We start from the raw sequence: 19,296 nt of genomic DNA on the forward strand, positions 1-19,296 counted from the left end.
GCAGTCTGACTCTAGGGTCCACACTACATTATGAGCTTATGACAGGCAATTGAAATAATGTGTAGTAACTTATCAACTAAAATTTAAAACCAAATGACTAATTTCTAGGAACTATACCCCAAAATTTGATAACAAAGCAAAATTATTCTTTATTAGATCATCAATGATTTGGTAATATATGTTTTACCCAAAACCAAGGGACAAAATAAAACCATAGGCAAAAAAAAAAAAAAAAAAAAAAAAAGTGCTATACAGAGATCAAAACCCTAGAGAAAAGTTAACATTATTTACCATTCACATGGATTACTGGGGTTGAAATTACTCAGTGTCTCAAAGTACTGATAAGATATTGGCTGGCACTAGGTGTGTTATATATTTTTTTAAATTTTCTGTATATTATGATTTGTGTGGGTGTGTAAATTTTTTATAAAAATATTTCTTAAATGTATAATATCTTTAAAAGAAACAGAAAACCTTCCTGGCTGGGGACAGACTACTCCTCTCCGTCTCGGGACAAGCTAGTTCTTCCAGTTGGCACAAAATTCAGCCTGGAGCATGCCTCTGACATGCAAATTAACCAATCTAGAACTATACCTCCTCTATCTGGCCCAGATAACCCAAGAAGCAATATTCCTCTGCCTTAGTCATATCAGGTCCAGATACCAGGCCACCAGAGACCACTCTACAGTTTAGAGCCTCTGGGGATTATTCAAATTAGCTAATGCTAACCTGTTGACTTGTCCCTTCTCTGCCTTTCCTGTGGAAACCCTAATAAAGGATCTAGCTCCTTTTGTGGCCCCCAACTGACTGACCATCATACAATAGGGTTCTGCTAACTCAAAATTAAGTGCAGAAAACTGTCAAAAAGTCCTTATATAAAACATTTATTTCATATAAAATGTCAAATGGGATGGTTGATAGAGCTGCAAATAAAGGCTAGACCAAGACACTTATCTCTTAAAACTAGCCATATATTCTTACATTTGTTCATTAAACTCATTCAGAAAATAGTTGCTGAATAATTTTTAAGTTCTAAGCAACTAGGTACTACAAAGACCAACTATGTTTAGTTTCTGTTGTTGGAGAGATTGCATTCTTGTGGGGTAAATACATAAATACACAAATAAAAAAATATTTTTAAAAGTTAGTCACAAGAACAGAAAACCAAACACCACATGTTCTCACTCATAGGTGTGAACTGAACAATGAGAACACTCGGACACAGGGTGGGGAATACCAAACACCAGGGCCTGTTGTGGGGTGAGGGGAGTGGGGAGGGATAGCAATAGGAGATATACCCAATGTAAATGATGAGTTCATGGGTGCAACACACCAACATGGCACATGTATCCCGATGTAACAAACCTGCATGTTGGGCACATGTACCCTAGAACTTAAAGTATAATAATTAAAAAAAAGTTAATGATTCGCTAACTTGTCTTACTTTTAAGGAAATATAGAGTGAGACAAGTCAGAGAATCACCAAGGGCAGAGTTGGGGAAAGTGACTTTAGGTGGGGTAAGACTAAAATATCTATCTGAAGAGGTGACATTCAAGCTGAAAGATTAGTAAGGGAAAGAGTTCCCAGCACAGGAGTCTTACTGAATTTACCAGCAGGTACATGTCTCCAAAGAAGCAATGTAAATATTCCTTTTTCTCTCCTAATATTTTCTAGATACTTCCAAACCTGCTTTCAATTTTTATAAAAAGCATGGACCATACTTTACTCATCTTCATAGCTCTGGTACTTCACACAATGCCTTCACATGGTGAACATTCAAAAAGTAAGTTTGAGGGCCAAGTAAAATAACGGATAAATTAAGGGTTAATCCACATAAGCCTGGGAGGTTTTCTAAAGAAATTTTAAAACTTATAGTTCAAGGTGATGTCAGCAAAAATGGCAGAGCAAGGAACTCCTAAAGTTCCCTCCTTAAAAGCAGTAAGAAATTTGGTAAAAAAAATTCTAAGAACCAAGTTTTTTAGAATTCTACAGATTAACCAAAGTTTTGCAGCAATTCAAGAATGTCTCTTCTTGAATGTCTAAGCTCTCACGTACACCCGTCCTTGAGGCTTTGCACTGGTAGAAAGTGAAAGCTAAGGCAGAGTTGTCAACTGCTTGGCTGAGTGTTGAAGGCATGCCCCAACATGCACATGTAGCCCCTTAGCAAAGAATGGGAGACTTCTAAATTACTGATGTAAAGAAATATCTATCTAGTTGATACCTGATCACTAAACAATGAAGCAGAGACTTCTGTGGCCATATGTGACAAAAATGCAAACATTACAGAATTAGTTAAGAAAAGTCACTAAACAATCAGACAAATAACAAAAATGATAAACAGCAACAACAACAAACTCTGAGGAAAGGGAAGAATCTAATTTCCAAAGTTGTTACATTCTATTATGTAAAATGTCCAGTTTTCAACAAAGAATTACAAGGCATACAATAAGAAACCTGAAATAAGATATGAAAAAGAAAATACAGTGTTGAATGTGTATCCCTTTCATACAATCATGAAGTCAAAAAATTAAGAGTTGAACCACTATAAGTAGAAGACTGTCTGAACAGATTATTCACAGAGCAAAAAAGGAATCAACAGAAAGGGTCCCTGAAGTAACTCAGTTGCTGGACTTAATAAAGACTTTAAATCAGATATTTTCATTATGTTCAAAGAACTAAAGAAATCATTTCTAAACAACTAAATAGAGAATATCAATAGAGAAACTGTAAAGATTCGAACAAAATTAAATTAAATACAAAAATCACTAGGAAAAATAAAATCAAGTTAAAATAAACAGAATTAAAAAGTTAGTTTTTGCAAACAAAATAGACAAATATGTAGTTACAATGACCAAGAAAGTAAAACAGGACCCAAATTAAAATTAGGAATGAAATACTTGGTTTTCTAGTGCCCTTACAGAAATAAAACGGATTGTGGGGAACACTATGAAAAATTTTATACCAACAAATTAGATAATCTGGATGAAATGGACATATTCCTAAAAAGACATAAACTATAAAACTGACTCAAGAAGAAATAGATAATCTAAATAGGCCAGTAACAAGTAGAAAGACTGAATTAATCAAAAAACTTCTCAAAAAGAAAATCTCAGGACCAGATCACTTCATTGGTGAATTCTACCGTATGTTTAAAGAAGAAATAACATCAATCTTTCGTAAACTCTTCCAAAAATTAGAAGAGGAAGAAATACTTCCAAATTCACTCTCTAAAGCTAGAATTATCTTGATACCAAAACCAGACAAAGTTATTTTAAGAAAATAATAAGTCAATATTCCTTATTAACATAGATTGTTCAAAAAAAACTTCAAAATTCTTCACAGAAAATACTAGCAAACTGAATCCAGCAACATATAAAGAAAATTATACATCAAGATAAGCAGGATTTATTCCAGAAATGCATGGATGCTTCAAGACCTGAAAATCAGTTAATGTAAAACATATAATATAAAACAGTACACTAGGTGAAAGAAGCCAGACACAAAGGACCACATATCGTATGTTTCAATTTATATGAACTGTCCACAAAAGGCAAATGTGTCAGGACAATAAGTAAATTAGTGGTCGTCAGAAGCTAGAAATAGGAAATCGAAAGTGACTCCTAATGGGTATGGGGTTTCTTTTGAAGGTGATAAAAATGTTCTGGGACTAGATAGTGTTGATGGTTGGCATCTTATAAATATACTAAAAGATACTAACTTTTACACTTTGAAAGGGTGAATTATATATAATTATATATATGTAATTTTATTTATAAGTTCATGCATATTACATGCACACAAACTTATAGCTCAAGATGACAATCTGAGAACACACTTCTACCTTCCTCTGTCCCAATGTCCCATTAAAAAAAAAATGAAGCCAGATATGCTGGCACACACCTGTGGTCCTAGCTACACAGGAGGCTGTGGCAGGAGGATCACTTGAGCCCAGGAGCTCAAGGCTGTAGTGAGCTATGATCATTCCACTGCACTCCAGGTGACAAAGTGAGACCCTGTCTCTAAAAATTAAATTGAATTAAAAGTGTGCGATTGGAATATAAAAACACAGCTGGAAAACAAGGAAAGCAAGAAGCAGATAACGAAGACTTAGGAAGATAATAAAGACTTAGGCAGATAATACAGACTTAGATAGAAGGTGTACAACATTAGTTAGAGGAAGTAGAATCATGAAAAGCACCACCCAAAATAATTGGGGCTAAGCAAGCATCTTCACAAAGGAGCCCTAAAGAAGTTTTCATTTTAAAGTAAACAAATAGAGAACACAAGAGTAGGCTGAAAGGCAGCTATCAAGGTCGTTCAAGAACCAACTGCCTTTAGAAAAGTGGTATGAGTCTGACCCTTTCCTTTCCCAAGTATTCAATAGTAGTTTTTACCCTGAGATGTGTTTTATTACAAAATTGGGCAAAGTTCCTAGAAGTGAGTATTGAGGCCACAGAGATACAACACTGGAAATTCACAAAAGACATCTCCAAGAAGGAAATAGTGATCTTGCAGTAGACAAGAGCATAGAATGGAAAAACTGCTGTACTGAGTCAGATTCTTGTTCCATGCCTGTGATGATTAATTGTTAAGTGTAACTTGACTGGATCAGGGGGTGCCCAGATATTTGGCTAAACATTATTTCTGGGTGTGTCTGTGAGGGTATTACTAGTTGATATTAGCATTTCAATCAGTAGACTGGGTAGGGCAGACTGCCCTCCCATACATGGGTGGGTAAATTTACTCAGGGTTCTCCAGAGAAACAAAACTCAACAGATGAGATGATGGTTAATTCTATATGTCAGCTTGACTGGCCATGGGGTATACAGATTAACCATTATTCTGGGTGTGCCTGTGAGGGTGTTTCTGGATGACAGATGAGTATTTGAATTCGTGGGCTCAGTAAAGTAGGCTGCCCTGCCTAATGTCAGTGTGCATCATCCAATCCACTGAGCACCTGCATCAACAGCACAACATGGGACTTCTCAGCCTCCATAGTCAGCTCAACCAATTTTTTATAATAAATGTCTTTTGAGCATTCTCTATCTATGTATCTATTTATATCCTATTGGTTCCATTTCTCTGGAGAATCCTGACTAATACAATGTACTTTAATGTTCCTTCCTTGACAGAATCCTTTGTATGAACACATGATATCTTCCTTGATATCAGCCTCCAAAAATCTGTAGACTCCTCTCAAAACATTTAAATTCCTGAGCTGCTACTAGATCTTATGTATAGATTGATTGAATAGCTTCTGTATAAGTATGGCTAAAAAAAAAAGTTTGATGTATTTTATAAATAGTTTTCAAGTCTGCAGTAGTGTCTTATAGACTGAAAGCATTGCTATAATGTAGCTGTTACACTGGCAGTACTGTTCAAAGGAGCATTTTTTGTGTCAAAAGAGAACAATGGGTTTTTAAAATAATCAGGAACATAGAAAAAGAAAAAAGGTTTTATCTTTCTCCACTAGAACTGGATTCAAGAGTTCCAGAATCAAGCCTTGTAGAAATTTAGATTAATGTTACACTTCTGTTGTGGCCTTTGGGTCAGTGAGGACCCCCACATTATCCCCATCATCCCCTCTGTACCCTTTTATTTCCTACAGACTACAAATTTGGAGGACCCTGAGTCAGGAAAAGACTCTAGTAAGGAAATGATAAAGGAGAATATGTGACAATCAAGAGTGCATTGCCTTTTTCCATTTGTAGACATGTAGGCATGTGCCTATTTGCTTTGTAGATGCAAGCTGCATAAAAGCCAGTTGTCTTCTCTTATATTTATGAGTGTCTTTCCAGAATCTAACCTGCTAGCATTGTTGGCATTCAATGATACTAATGCTCACCATTTCTATAAGGTCTAGAATCTGCAGATGCATACTCAAGGCTCAGACAATATTACTTAGATATTCATGCTTGCCAAGCCAGTTTGCTTTTTGGTTTAACCCAATAACAAGAAATAAAAAACAAAACAAAACAAAAAAAAAACCTTTAAATACAATATTTTCAGTAATCATGGAAGGGAGAGGGAAAACCACTAACTGGCCTCATACCTTTTGCCCTAATATTATATTGTTTTCTTCCAAGCAAACCCTATCATTTCTTTCTTTTTGTATCAGGATACATAACATGACATATTAAGAAGTTTAAAAAAATCAGCTCCCCAGATAGGTCAAATTATGCTGAATAAACAAGTAGTGGAGTACTCTCTGTTCAAGCTTACTTTTGCTTTTTAAAACTGACATCTGAACTAAAGAGTTCAAGGCAACAATCCCTATCTGCAGTTCCTAAATCCTCAAATTTCTAACAACTGTAAGGGTTTTTTTGTTTTTTTGTTTACTTGGTTTTTGTCTGTTGTCTTTTAATAATCCTTTGGTAGCAAGCCTTACCTGACCTCTACACTCCCATTAGGGCTCTTATGTAATATATGGAATATACCCATATTACTTTTATAAAATCTGAAAAATCCCGAACTTGAAAACTGCAGACATTCATTCAATTGAGGTGAGGAGCCAAGAGATTAGAAGAACAAACAGGTGTATATATATTTAAGTAAGGAAATTAGGCAAATCACAATCTCTATAGCACTGATTTCATCACCTGGAAAATGAAGGAGTTGCACAAAAATGCTTGAAGTAATTAAATTCTAGGATTCTACCTGATCAGTTTATATCCTGATATATAACAAATTATGTTGAATTTTGTATTATGTTGAATTTTTATAAAATTATAAGTATTTAGCTTTGCCAATAATGTGTGACAAACATGCATTATTAGCTGTGTCTTTCTATATAATTTAATTCAGGTTTAGTACCTGCTTTGCCAAACACAGAAGAGATGCCTTCCATAACGGCCTTGTGGATATCAGGATGAGAAAGGATGTATGCAAGTGTCCAAAATGTAACCTTAAAAAGAAAAACATATGTCAAAAATATAAACTTATTTGAAGGTGAACAAAAGCATAGTTAGTATTAGCCATACACATTTTTTTTAAAAAGGACGATGTTTAAATTAACCTTAAGAGCACATTAGTAGAAAGCATATTTTGAAAACAACTAGATATTATGAATAAGAGATATGTAATCTATCTCCAAGAAGCCAGATTTATATTTAAATTTTTATTCTGTCACTATAATTTAACTATATAATTTAAATAGATCAAACATCTATCTTCACTAAAAAATGAGAAAAGTTGTTATTTTACTAATGAGTAACATAAAATATTATAAAATTTCAGAAGCAACTAGTTATGACATTTAAGAATATTAATCCAAAATGAAAACATTTCTTAAAATTTAATTTCCTTAGAATACAAGTGAATTAGCAAATTTTATATTCTGCAAGTGAAACATAGTAGTTTTAAATAAGCCCAGGAAAACATAGCAGGAAACCATTCCATAAACTAAAGTATTAGAGTACTCAATGTCAAAAACAGAATCCTTTTTTGGCTCTGAATTAGTAAATAAAAGAAAAAAAAAAATTAAGAGTCCTTTCACGCTTGAATGCTCTATAGTATATTTGCACATTTTCTCTCTTGGCCACTCAAACTTATTTCATATCTTTCCTCATTATGGTATTACAAGATAAAATCATACTGTTTTACATCTTAAAAATTAACTTCCTCCTCAGGTAGATAGTTTTGCTTCTATTCTTAGGTTACGTAATAAAGAAACCCTGTATAAAATCATCCAAAGAAGTTTGGGTTTCACTTTCATTTTTTTCTAAATACATTTATTATGAAAGAGATTTCATCTAGGAAAATTGGTCCTGAAATGAATCAGGCAATACTTTGACTAAACTTAGTCTGTCTCTTTTGTGAGGGAACATTATGTACCTTTAAGTAATACCAATACTCCCCTCTGTGGTCAAAAGAGGAAGAGCAATTGTCTGAAAAGAAGTGTTATAAGCCAAATTCAATACTGTTCATTATTTTTCCCTTTGTAACTTCAAATTGATAGTGCAAGGCTAAATATGGTACTGTTTACATAAACAAGGTGAATAGGGGAATCAAGGGTCCTCAATTCAGAGACCCTCTTTCAGGAGTATTATCCAGATTAAGAAAGATTTATCCTAGAGATTATCTAGTTCATTTTTACAGATGATAAAACAGATGCTCAGAGAACTATCTTGCCAGATAAAAGTGCTGAATTATTAAATTCAGTTAATAACTACTCCATACTCACTTCATCTTACTTGAAGAGTCAGAGTTCATGTTGGGGATAAAACTAGTGATAATACATAGTGTATTAGTCGGCTTTCACACTGCTTTATAAAGAATTCCCTGAGACTGGGTAATTTGTAAACAAAAGAGGTTTAACTGACTCACAGTTCTGCATGGCTGGGGAGGTCTCAGGAAACTTACAATCATGGCAGAAGGCAAATGGGAAGCAAGGCACATCTTACATGGTGGCAGAAGAAGAGGGTGGGGAAAACGGTCAAACACTTTTAAAGCATAAGATATTGTGAGAACTCACTAGCACAAGGACAACATGGGGAAAACTGCCCCCATTATCCAATCACCTCCCACCAGGTCCCTCCGTTTACATGTGGGGATTACAATTCAAGATGAAATGTAGGTGGGTACACAGAGCCAAGCCATATCACTTAGATTTTCAGTCACGCGAAAGAGATGTTCATAGTTGTATGTGCCTAAATATAGTTTTAGAGATTCAATAAAATTGGATACTACTTTTTAAATGACAAACACAAGGAATTTAGCTAAACTACAAATGGCTGTTACTTTTTTTTTTTTTTTTTTGAGACATAGTCTGGCTCTTTCGCCCAGGCTGGAGCGCAGTGGTGCGATCTCGGCTCACTGCAAGCTCCCCTTTCCGGGTTCACACTATTCTCCTGCCTCAGCCTCCCGAGTAGCTGGGACTATAGGTGCCCGCCACCACGCCCAGCTAAGTTTTTGTATTTTTAGTAGAGATGGGGTTTCACCGTGTTATCCAGGATGATCTCCATATCCTGACCTTGTGATCTGCCTGCCTCAGCCTCCCAAAGTGCTGGGATTACAGGCGTGAGCCACTTTTTTTTAATGTCTCTTTTTTCCTTAACAGACTTCTGTTTTTAAATTTTTTTTCTATTTTTAAGAAAGCCAGAGTATTTTTAAAAGATAAAAAAGGCATATAAAAGAAAGTAAAGTGTTAATAAAAGTTTATATGTATTACTACATCAATAAGCAAGAATAAGTGACCTTGAGGTCTTTGTGCACCCACATTTGAGAAAGGGGTTGAAAACTGCTCCCAACAGTACCTATTAGTATTTTGTGAAACAGTTCAAGTCCATGGTCAGAGATGTGCAAGAAGAAAAAGGGCCACTCAGCTCACTGAACTGCAGAAGCAGCCACCACAATGCCATTCCATTGTTTTGAAGAGGTAAGAACAAATGAGAGAAAGGGCAAGGAGGAAAGCTCTGTATCTTTGCTGTGTCAAAGAGAAGATGAATTCAGTGTGTTCTTTGGTACTGATTTATCTATTCAAAAAAAGATTTTGATGGAGTCTTTATAACATGCCAGAGTCTTCTACCAATCATGGTAAACACAAATATGTATGAGATAATTCCTGTCCAAAGTATTTTCACATTTAGCTGGGCATATGAATACATATTGGAGAAAAATGAACAAAATGTACAAGACAGTGAGAGAGCAAACACATGCTACAAAAAATAAATGCTGTGGGAGTTGAGAGTGGGATGGAGTAGCAATTGCTACTGAAAGTATTTAGAAAGAATGTAAAAGATGTAGCAGATAAAAAAGGTAAAACGTCAGCTTTGTGATTGGTTTGGAGAAATCTAAAAAAATCATTTAGTAGTCAGAAATTTCTTGGCACTTAGAAATGGTTTTCCCATAAAAATAATTTCATAAATTATAGTTAATATCTTGGGTCATAATGGAGACTCCTAGTGACCCAGTGCCTAGCCCAACTGAAGCCTGAGTTCTGAGTCCTATGGACCTTGAGGCAGAGTACAAAGTAGGAGAGAGGAGATATAGATATAATCTGGGCTCCAGAAAGACAGGCCCCACCACCTATACCTCTGGCAGGGCTTCTGATACTCTCAGCAGCAATAAAGGTCACCAAACTAGGACAGCAGTGGATACTCCCACTCTGGGGCCTTTGAGCCATCAAATATTTGGAAGCCTATGCTCATTATCAATGGGCCGTTGAAAGTAATGATTGACTGAAACTAGGGAGATAATTTTTGTTAGGGAAGAAAACTAGCATTTATTGAAGACCTACGCTGAACCAGGTGCTATTAGCTGCAATCTATTTCTTACCAAAATAATCCTTACAACAACCCTTTAAGGTAGGTATAGGATTAATCCCATTTTACATTTAAGGGCAATGAGACTTGGGCAGGTTAAACAGTTGGCCTACTGTTACCCAGTGCTGGGAATTGGCTTTGGACCTGACTCTAAAGCCTCTCCAGGGTCTCTGCCTGCTCACCAGGCTGCCTCTTGGAGGTGCCAACAAGAGCCAGTGAGATGGAATCTTCTCTAATCATCAGACACTTTCTTTCTGAAATGAATGATTTAAATCCTTTCAGACCAGTGCCAAGAACAAATTCCAAAGAACTGACTTAGCCTGTGTCAGATCAATGAGGCTTTTTGTGTCTTTCTTCTGGGGGATGTTTCTAATGAGATATTGAAAAATAATTCTTTGATAGGAGTGCCTGTTTTGTTGCTACTTTGGGAATTGTTTTGATGTTTGCTTTTCAATTTTGCTATAGCTCAATCAGTTTCCAAGAATATTATTTAAGGAAAAACCAGAGAATACTATTATAGGTACATAAAGAAGGGGAAGGGTTTAGACTCCTTTTACTTGACCATATCAGATGAAACGTATATTCCACTGGCTAACATACATTTGAGAAAAGAGGCCAGAATTTCTATCTCTTCTCTTTATGCAGTAAATTTTTCAACAAGTTAAGGGAAACCAGAATATCAGGACTGAGAAAGCCTTTAACAACCTGGGTCTTTATAAAAGTAAGGCTAAATAAATAATACTTAAAACATCTTCCTCATTTCTATCTGTTAGAAGACAAAGGAAGAAAAATGCCCACACATATCGTTAGGGATAGGTTAAATCCTCCTGTTCAGTAGAAAACAAATATATTTTAAAAGTTACCCTTTAATTTCAGATAATATAAGTAGCATCTTAGGCTAATGTGAGAACCTCCTGGCCCAGGAAAGTGGTGTGCACTGAACGTGACGTGGCAGATGAATCTCATGGCTCTAATCTAATTCAAGACAGATTTTAAAAGAAACAGTTTTTTAGCCGGGCCCGGTAGCTCACACATATAATCCCAGCTGCTCAGGAGGCTGAGGCAGGAGAATCGCTTGAACCCGTGAGGCGGAGGTTGCAGTGAGCCGAGATCACGCCATTGCACTCCAGCCTGGACAACAGAATGAGACGCCGTCTCAAAAAAAAAAAAAAAAAAAAGAAAAGAAGAAAAGAAAAAAAGAAACAGTTTTTTACGTCTCTGCTCTCTTTAGAAGTATTGAAAGTTCCAATTTCACCAGCACCATTCATGCGGAAACTTGTAGGACCATAATGCTAAGCAATGCAAACAGGAATGGCACACAGAAGGAGAATGGGTACAAATGGAGATAAAGAGCTAATATTCATTGGTACCAGCTAGGCTTATTAAATCCTCATAACAACTCTGTAGAGAAATGAAAATTACCATTTATTGAGCACCCAAGTTCTAAGACCACAGTAGGAGGTTCAGGTACATTATCCCTTTTTTTTACCCTTAGTAGGTAAAATAGTACATTATCCCTTATTAGGAAATGGAGGCACAGAGAATTTAAATTACCACCATAACAGTCTACAACTATGACTTGGGATGTCTGGATCCAAGCCCAAGTTACCTGAAACTATCCATTTACTTATTCTTTCCAATAAAAGCATGTGGCCAATCCCTATTCATCTTTTCAATAGCAATACTGAGCACATTGGCAGACATACAAAAAGTGCTCCATAAACAGACTGTTGTCTACAACTGGCCCCAAAGGGCAAGCTTACCCCTCATCCTGTGACACTACCTTTCAGAGGACAGAATTTGCTTGGGATCTGTTTTGTCTCCTTTGTAACCTAATCCGATTTCATCAGGCACTCAGTTTTGGTTTTTATCGCACAACCAAATCCACTGTAGTTTTTTTTCTTTTCCATGAGTGAAGAGTGGAAAAAAGAATGGAAGAAAGAAATGAAGGAGAAAAAGACGAAAGGTCAGTAGAGAGCAGTGTAACTCACACTTTACTAATATACTTACAGGAACGGCATTAGACAGAGAAGCCCAAAGCAGTAAGAGCCCATAATTGGGTGAGTTTTCCTTACTTGTTTCCGTCTCTACAATATCCAGCGTAGCTTGCAATAATGTCTGTAAAGAAATAAACACTGTCAAACCATGGCTATGTGACAGATATTGATGTTAAAAAACAAGAGATCATGCATTTTTCTTTAATATGAAAGATATCATTTCTGCCATTCCCAGGTTTTGCAGTTTGAGGCATGTGAAGGGTTTTATGTCCTTACTGTAGTATAGTAATTAGGAGTAGGGATTCTGGAGCTTGACCACCTCACTGCATTTGTTCAAATCCTGGTTCAGCTATTTAAGAGCTGGATGACCTTGAACAAGCTACTTTAATCCCTCTGTGCCTCTGTGTCCTCATCCAAAAAATGTTCATAATATGGTACCTACCTCATAGGATTGTCGTGAGAATTAAATGAGTTAGTACCTAAAAAGTGCTTAAAACAAAATCTTTCAGAGGGTACAATGCACTTTGGATCTCTACTTTACCAAACTGAATTGGCAAATTGTGTGTTATCATCTCTGCCCTCCACACTGCCCTGGAATCCCTGTCTTATAGGCCTCTGCTCTTAGGAAAATGCCAGCAATAGAGAAACACAGATCTCTGGAGCATTCAGAAAACTCCACCCCCATTCACCATACACATTCTCAGCCCATACACCATGGGAGAGAGAACTGTCAAGTCAGAATATTATAAATACCACAATACTCTAAAACCATGCAGAGAACTGACATTTGACTTGAACAGTGACAGCTCAGGGCAGGGCCCCATCTAAGGTTACCTACTATGGTTGCTCCCAAGTCACCAAACAAATCCCATTAAAGTATTTTCTTCATAGGGAGGTTTCCCCAGATTTGTCTTTGCCAGTGATGGCTCCCTATCATGGGGAAGAATTCAGACACTGTAACATTTTCATTAAGTTACTCATATTCTTTTAATCTTAAATAACTTATGTCTAGGTGATAGAAATAATGGAAGCTAATATTAACTCACTGCTTGCTAAGGGCAAGTATCATTTTAAGTGTATCGCAAGTACTTAACCCATTTAAATCCTCACTATAACTCCAAGATGCAGATACTACTATCTTTTTTTATTTTTAAGAAAAGATGTTTACTTCAGAATAGAGCATGGCAATGGGAATATGCATGCAATAGTAAACTATGTGTGTATTCAGAGAGTTAAAGGAGAACAATGATTTTTAAAGGAAAAAATGAGAAGGATTACATAATTGTCGTGCAATCATTATCCTTGTCTACAAAGATCAATAACAATATTGGACAGGCCAGTTGCTAAACAGGTGTTCCTGTAGAAGTATTTTTGTGTAGGCTGTGATGGCCTTTGTGCAGGTTTGTCATTTTTGTAGGGTTTTCTTTTTTTTTAAATCACATATTCAAGCATGAGAACCCTTTCTTCATGACCTTCCCTGGCTCTATTTGTCATGTTTTTTTTTTTTCCTTAGGTTCAGGGGTATAGTTCAGGTTTGTTCTATAGGTAAAATCATGTCACAGGAGTTTGTTATACAGATTATTTCATCTCCCAGGTACTAAGCCTAGTATGCAATAGTTGTTTTTATCTGTTCCTCTCCCCTCTCCCAATCTCTACCCTCAAATAAGGTCCAGTGTCTGTGGTTCCCCACAGATGCTATTATCTCCACCATTATGCATATGAGGAAATTGAAGCACAGTAAAGTTAGGGAATTTTGCCAGGGACATATAACTTGAAGGTGGTTGAATTAGGATCCCAACCCTGTGAGTCTAGCCCCGACTCCAGAGCCCACACTCTAAGCCACCAGGCTATATTGGCCCCATTAGAGAACAAATCACAACTCTCATGTATTAGGGATTTGGAGAACTACATTGTACCACAGCATAGTAGCTTTACTTCAGACAATATGACACAGAAAAAAAAGTTTTCGGTCACTAGCATATACAATACATGATAAAACAGAGACTGATGCTATTATTTACTAAAGCATGTAATTTTTCAAGGGATTAACTACTCTAATCCCTAGCTTTCTGGGTTTAACATCCTCAGTTTTCCTGGTATTAAAGTTGTAAAAATAAATAATAGATTACTTGTGAAATGTGTAACACTATGCTTGGCACAAGGTAAACACCCCAAAAATGTTAGCCAATGTCTTATTACTCTTTTTGTAATAATGGATTAGCAGAATTAATAGTTTAGATATGAATTTCATTTACTGCTTGTCTATCACACTTACAATGTAAGTTGTCACAGGACAAAGTTTATACCTCATGAAAATCCTATAGATATATTTCATTATTTTGATATGTTATTCTGTGACACAGTCATAATTTTAAATGAAAAACACTAGTTTAAGATATATCTAAAATAACATGGAAGAAATCACAACATTTTCTGTTAATGATGGAATGAAATGTGTATATATTTTTTAAAAATGAGACTCAACTTCTACCCAGTCTTCTGCTTCACTAGGTCACTGAAATCTATTTATGCAGTTGAAGACAACAAAATCTTTTAAATTTCTTCTTAGCCCACACTTTTTTTTTTTTTTTAATGTTAGTATAAAAACACGAGCTCGGCCGGGCACGGTGGCTCACGCCTGTAATCCCAGGACTTTGGGAGGCCGAGGCAGGTGGGTCATGAAGTCAGGAGTTTGACACCAGCCTGACCAATATGGTGAAACTTTGTATCTACTAAAAATATAAAAATTAGCCGGGTGTGGTGGCACATGCCTGTAGTTCCAGCTACTCATGAGGCTGAGGCAGGAGAATTGCTTGAACCTGGGAGGTGGAGGTTGCAGTGAGCCGAGATCGCACCACTGCACTCCAGCTTGGGCGACAGAGCAAGACTCCATACACACACACACACACACACACACACAAAAGCCACACAAAACACACACACACACAAGCTCAGTGTGAACACTGCTAGAGGAAAACAGAGCTGCAATACATCAAAAAATAAAGTTAAACTGTTCATGGATGTTCAAGTTGAATTCTCTCCTAAAGTTTTAAACACTGGATTAGCTTCAGCAGAATTGAAACTTTGTTTTTATTCAAATAATGATATGGTTTGGCTATGAAGCCACTGAAATCTCATCTTGAATTCCCACGTGTTGTGGTAGGGATTCAGTGGGAGGTAACCGAATCATGGGAGCAGGTCTTTCTAGTGCTGTTCTCGTGACGGTCAGTGAGTCCCACAAGATCTGACCGTTTTACAAAGGGAAGTTTCCCCACACAAGTGCTCTCTCGTTTTGCCTGCCACCATCCATGTAAGATGTGACTTGCTCCTCCTTGCCTTCCACCATGATTGTGAGGCCTCCCTAGCCATGTGGAACCATTAAACCCCTTTTTTTATTGCCCAGTCTCAGGTACGTCTTTATCACCAGCATGAAAAAGGACTAATATAAAAAGGGAGTTAAGAGTACCTATGATTAAAAATACCTCATTTCTTCAGAGTAAGAAAAACAAATGCTATTCTAGAGGTATTGTTGGTAGGAAATTTTATTTTATTTTATTTTTTGAGATGGAGTTTCACTCCGTTGCCCAGGCTAGAGTGCAGTGGCACAATCTCAGCTCACCATAACCCCTGCCTCCTGGGTTCAAGCGATTCTCCTGCCTCCGCCTCCTGAGTAGCTGGAATTACAGGTGCGCACCACCATGCCAGGGTAATTTTTGTATTTTTAGTAGAGATGAGGTTTCACCATGTTGGCTAGGCTGGTCTTGAACTCCTGACCTCAGGTGATTCAACCGCCTTGGCCTCCCAAAGTGCTGGGATTACAGGCGTGAGTCACAGCACCCAGCCTTGGTAGGGAATTTTAACTGGGAATTTAAAAACTCTGTTTGCTAGGCCCAGAGATTACAGATCTATTTGGGTACATCTTTTATATACATGTGCTTTTGCCCCTAAGTCCTGGAAAATAATGCAAAGAACATGTGTGTTTGTCTGGGTTGTTTATAAAACAAAAATATTAGCTGAAACACAGTTTGTCAATGAAGGGCCTTCCAGTATGGCTTCCTATTGCCTTTACTCAGGAAAGAGACACCTAAACATTCACATAGTCTTTTTTCCTAAGGCCATCTTCCTTTCTAGTTTTAAGCAAAGCTGTTTGTGATAATACCTGCTGTTTAACTAAAAACAAACAAAAACTTTTGATGCCATCTTTAAATATAAAAATATTTGAAGATATTTTTTAAATGAGGATAACAATGATAAGCTCCTATCCAGTCCTCTGTTCTCAGCACTTTACAAAAACTAAATCATTTAATTCCCACAACTTTATGAGGTAGGTGAGGAAACTGAGGCCAAGAGACTAGGTACTGTGCCCAAGGTTACACAACCAGTGACTGGATTTGAGCCTAGGCAGTCCAGACCAAATGAAACCCAGTCTCTGTGGGCAGACCCTGGCCTCAAAGACAGTTTTCAAAAGCTCCCGGAGGTGATTCTAATGAGGAGGCAGAGGTGAGAACCATTCATTAGCAAGCATGTGAACCAAAGGTAAGGCTTGTTAAAGCAGAGGTTTTTGTTTGTTTGTTTGTTTTTCAGACACGGTCTCGCTCTGTCACCCAGGCTGGAGTGCAGGAGCACAATCAGGGCTTGCTGCAGCCTTGACTGCCTGGGCTCAAGTGTGATCCTCCCACCTTAGCCTCCTGAGTAGCTGGTACCACAGGTGTGTACAACCATGTCTGGCTAATTTTTTTTTATCATTATTTGTAGAGACGAGGTCTTGCTATGTTGCCCAGGCTGATCTCGAACTCCTGGGCTTAAGCAATTCTCCTGCCTGGGCCCCACAAAGTGCTGGGATTACAGGCGTGAGCCACCATGCCTGGCCTACTGCAGAGTTTCTGACTGAGTGATTCCCAAATGATGCTGGTGCTGTTGGTTTATGGGCCACATTTGAAGAACCACAGATCTGGAATAACACTTAGGGCACAGACTCCTAGTGCCTGGCTTTTTAAATTATACTATTTTCCCTCCCTGCATCTGAAGAAACAACTAATGGTAGTGGCATCAATAACAAAGTCTACTTTGTAGGGCTTTGTTCTCTTTTCCTAATTTGCCATTGCTTTCACCTGTCGCTACTGACACAGCCAACTGCATGATAACACAGAAATCAGTACAGAACATCGGAATTGTAATTTTTTTTTGCTCGTTGTCTCTGGTTTTTTCATATGTGGAATAGGATACCTGTTCTACATAGGTTGTTGTGATGATGTAACAATGAAATAATGTATCTCAACATGTCCAGTACAGTGGTTGACACAAAAATGGTATCTAATCAATCTCATGTGTTTTAGCAAAATATATTTTAACAACCATAATTTATTACTATCTTTACGTTAGCAAAAAAAAGGTAAGAAATACTTACCATGGAATTATCTTTTGCAGATTTACATGCTTTTATATCTGGAATGTTTTTCTCAAACAGTTCCAGGAACCATTTTTTGGATTTTGACCAGTTTCTACATGAGAAAAAGATATATATAGAAATTAATTTGAAAGCACTTTTGGAATAACAGGTCACAACATAAAAAATGGATGTCTGTGGAATTAAAATTATTTCTCCAAATTTATTCTTAATTTTCAGGTATAATTTCATGAAAGGTCTACCTTTGGAATTATTAGTCCACAAAGACAATTGGGGAGGCAGAGCAACTACATTTTAGTGTCTTTTGTAAATAATACTTCAGAGTCTCATTGCATTGGTGCTGAATAAGAAGGCAGAACCCACAACTTGCTTGGTCTGCCTTTACTGTGGCTGCTGTAAGTTGTAGGAGGATGAAAACCCAATGCACGGAATCAATCTCTGGCTTAAGCCGTGAAAAACAGACTTTCTCTAATCTTCTAAATCTTGTCTGAACAGTCACCATTATAGATGAATGGCCTATGTAGGCTATGGTCTGAATGTCTGTGTCCCTCCCAGATCTTTATATGTTGAAATCCTAACCCCCAAGGTGATGTTATTAGGAGGTGGGGGTGTTTGGATGGTAGCTAGGTCATGAGGCTAGAGCCCTCATGCAAAGGAGTAGCACCCCTATGAACAGGGTCTGTCTGCCCCTTTCACCACGTGAGAATGCAGTGAAAAACTGGGAGTCTGCAACCTGGAAGGAGCCCTCACCAGAATGTGAGGATGCTGGCCCCCTCATCTCAGACCCCCAGCCTCCAGGGCAATGAGAAATAGCCCTCACCAGAACGTGACCATATTGGCACGCTCATCTCAGACCTCCAGCCCCCAGGACGATGAGAAATAAATTTCTGTTGTTTATAAGCCTCCCACTCTATGACACTTTGTTATAGCAACCCAAATGGAGAAAGATATAGAGCCACTGCCAAGAAGTTTCAAAATCGCGCAGTTACTTTGCATGTGCCTCATTTTACAAACACTTGTCTGAACCAACTGTGAGAAACGCATTTAACCACGCCTATGTTTGCCTCAGAGAGAATGAGGAGCACAGTGTCTGATTCTGAGACTGCTCACACTGATGATTTAGCAGGAATCTTAACTGTAGCAACGAGTGCAATAATAATAAGCTGTAGATGGGATAAAAGGCCTCAAAATACATTCTTAGTCCCATCGATCTCTTTCTCTCTTTTGTTTTTGTTCATCACAATAAGAAAAGCATCTCTCTTCCTTGGTCTTCCCTCAATTCACATACAGACACCAAAAACAGGTCATAAGAAACAGCTTCTCTCCCACTTAAACTGGGGTTACATCTACTTAGAACAGAAAAATGAGAGGTGTATCAGTTGCTGAGAGAAGCTTGGTCAATGAATTAATTATAGGAAACAACTGCTACCTTAGAAGACACTCTGGCAACTGGGAACCATACTCAAAATCTTCATCATAAGCTTGAAAATACTGATGGAACTCCTTGATTTTCTTCTTGTTTATGGGAAACCAACTTTTATTAAAGAGCGTATTCACTGTGACTGGATAAAGGAGATGTCTACAAAGACAGAAACACAGAAAGTTAGACCCAAAGACCAAAGAAGAAAG

The 19,296-nt window shown here is 37.3% G+C and overlaps 1 protein-coding gene across 2 annotated transcripts in view; it reads right to left on the reverse strand.

The window, feature by feature from the left end:
- The window catches only part of LOC112623818 (24-hydroxycholesterol 7-alpha-hydroxylase), a 105,046-nt gene that overhangs the window by 71,963 nt on the left and 13,787 nt on the right, over window positions 1-19,296 (reverse strand). For both annotated transcript variants that reach the window (XM_025384492.1, XM_025384491.1), the window contains exons 4-7: window positions 19,097-19,246; window positions 17,668-17,761; window positions 12,274-12,381; window positions 6,815-6,905 (exon numbers count right to left, since the gene is read on the reverse strand). In XM_025384492.1, coding sequence (XP_025240277.1) covers window positions 6,815-6,905; window positions 12,274-12,381; window positions 17,668-17,761; window positions 19,097-19,246 — 443 coding nt within the window. The remainder of the gene's footprint in view (window positions 1-6,814; window positions 6,906-12,273; window positions 12,382-17,667; window positions 17,762-19,096; window positions 19,247-19,296) is intronic.

Source organism: Theropithecus gelada, chromosome 4 (genome assembly GCF_003255815.1).
Source record: "Theropithecus gelada isolate Dixy chromosome 4, Tgel_1.0, whole genome shotgun sequence".
NCBI classification, from domain to species: Eukaryota; Metazoa; Chordata; class Mammalia; order Primates; family Cercopithecidae; genus Theropithecus; species Theropithecus gelada.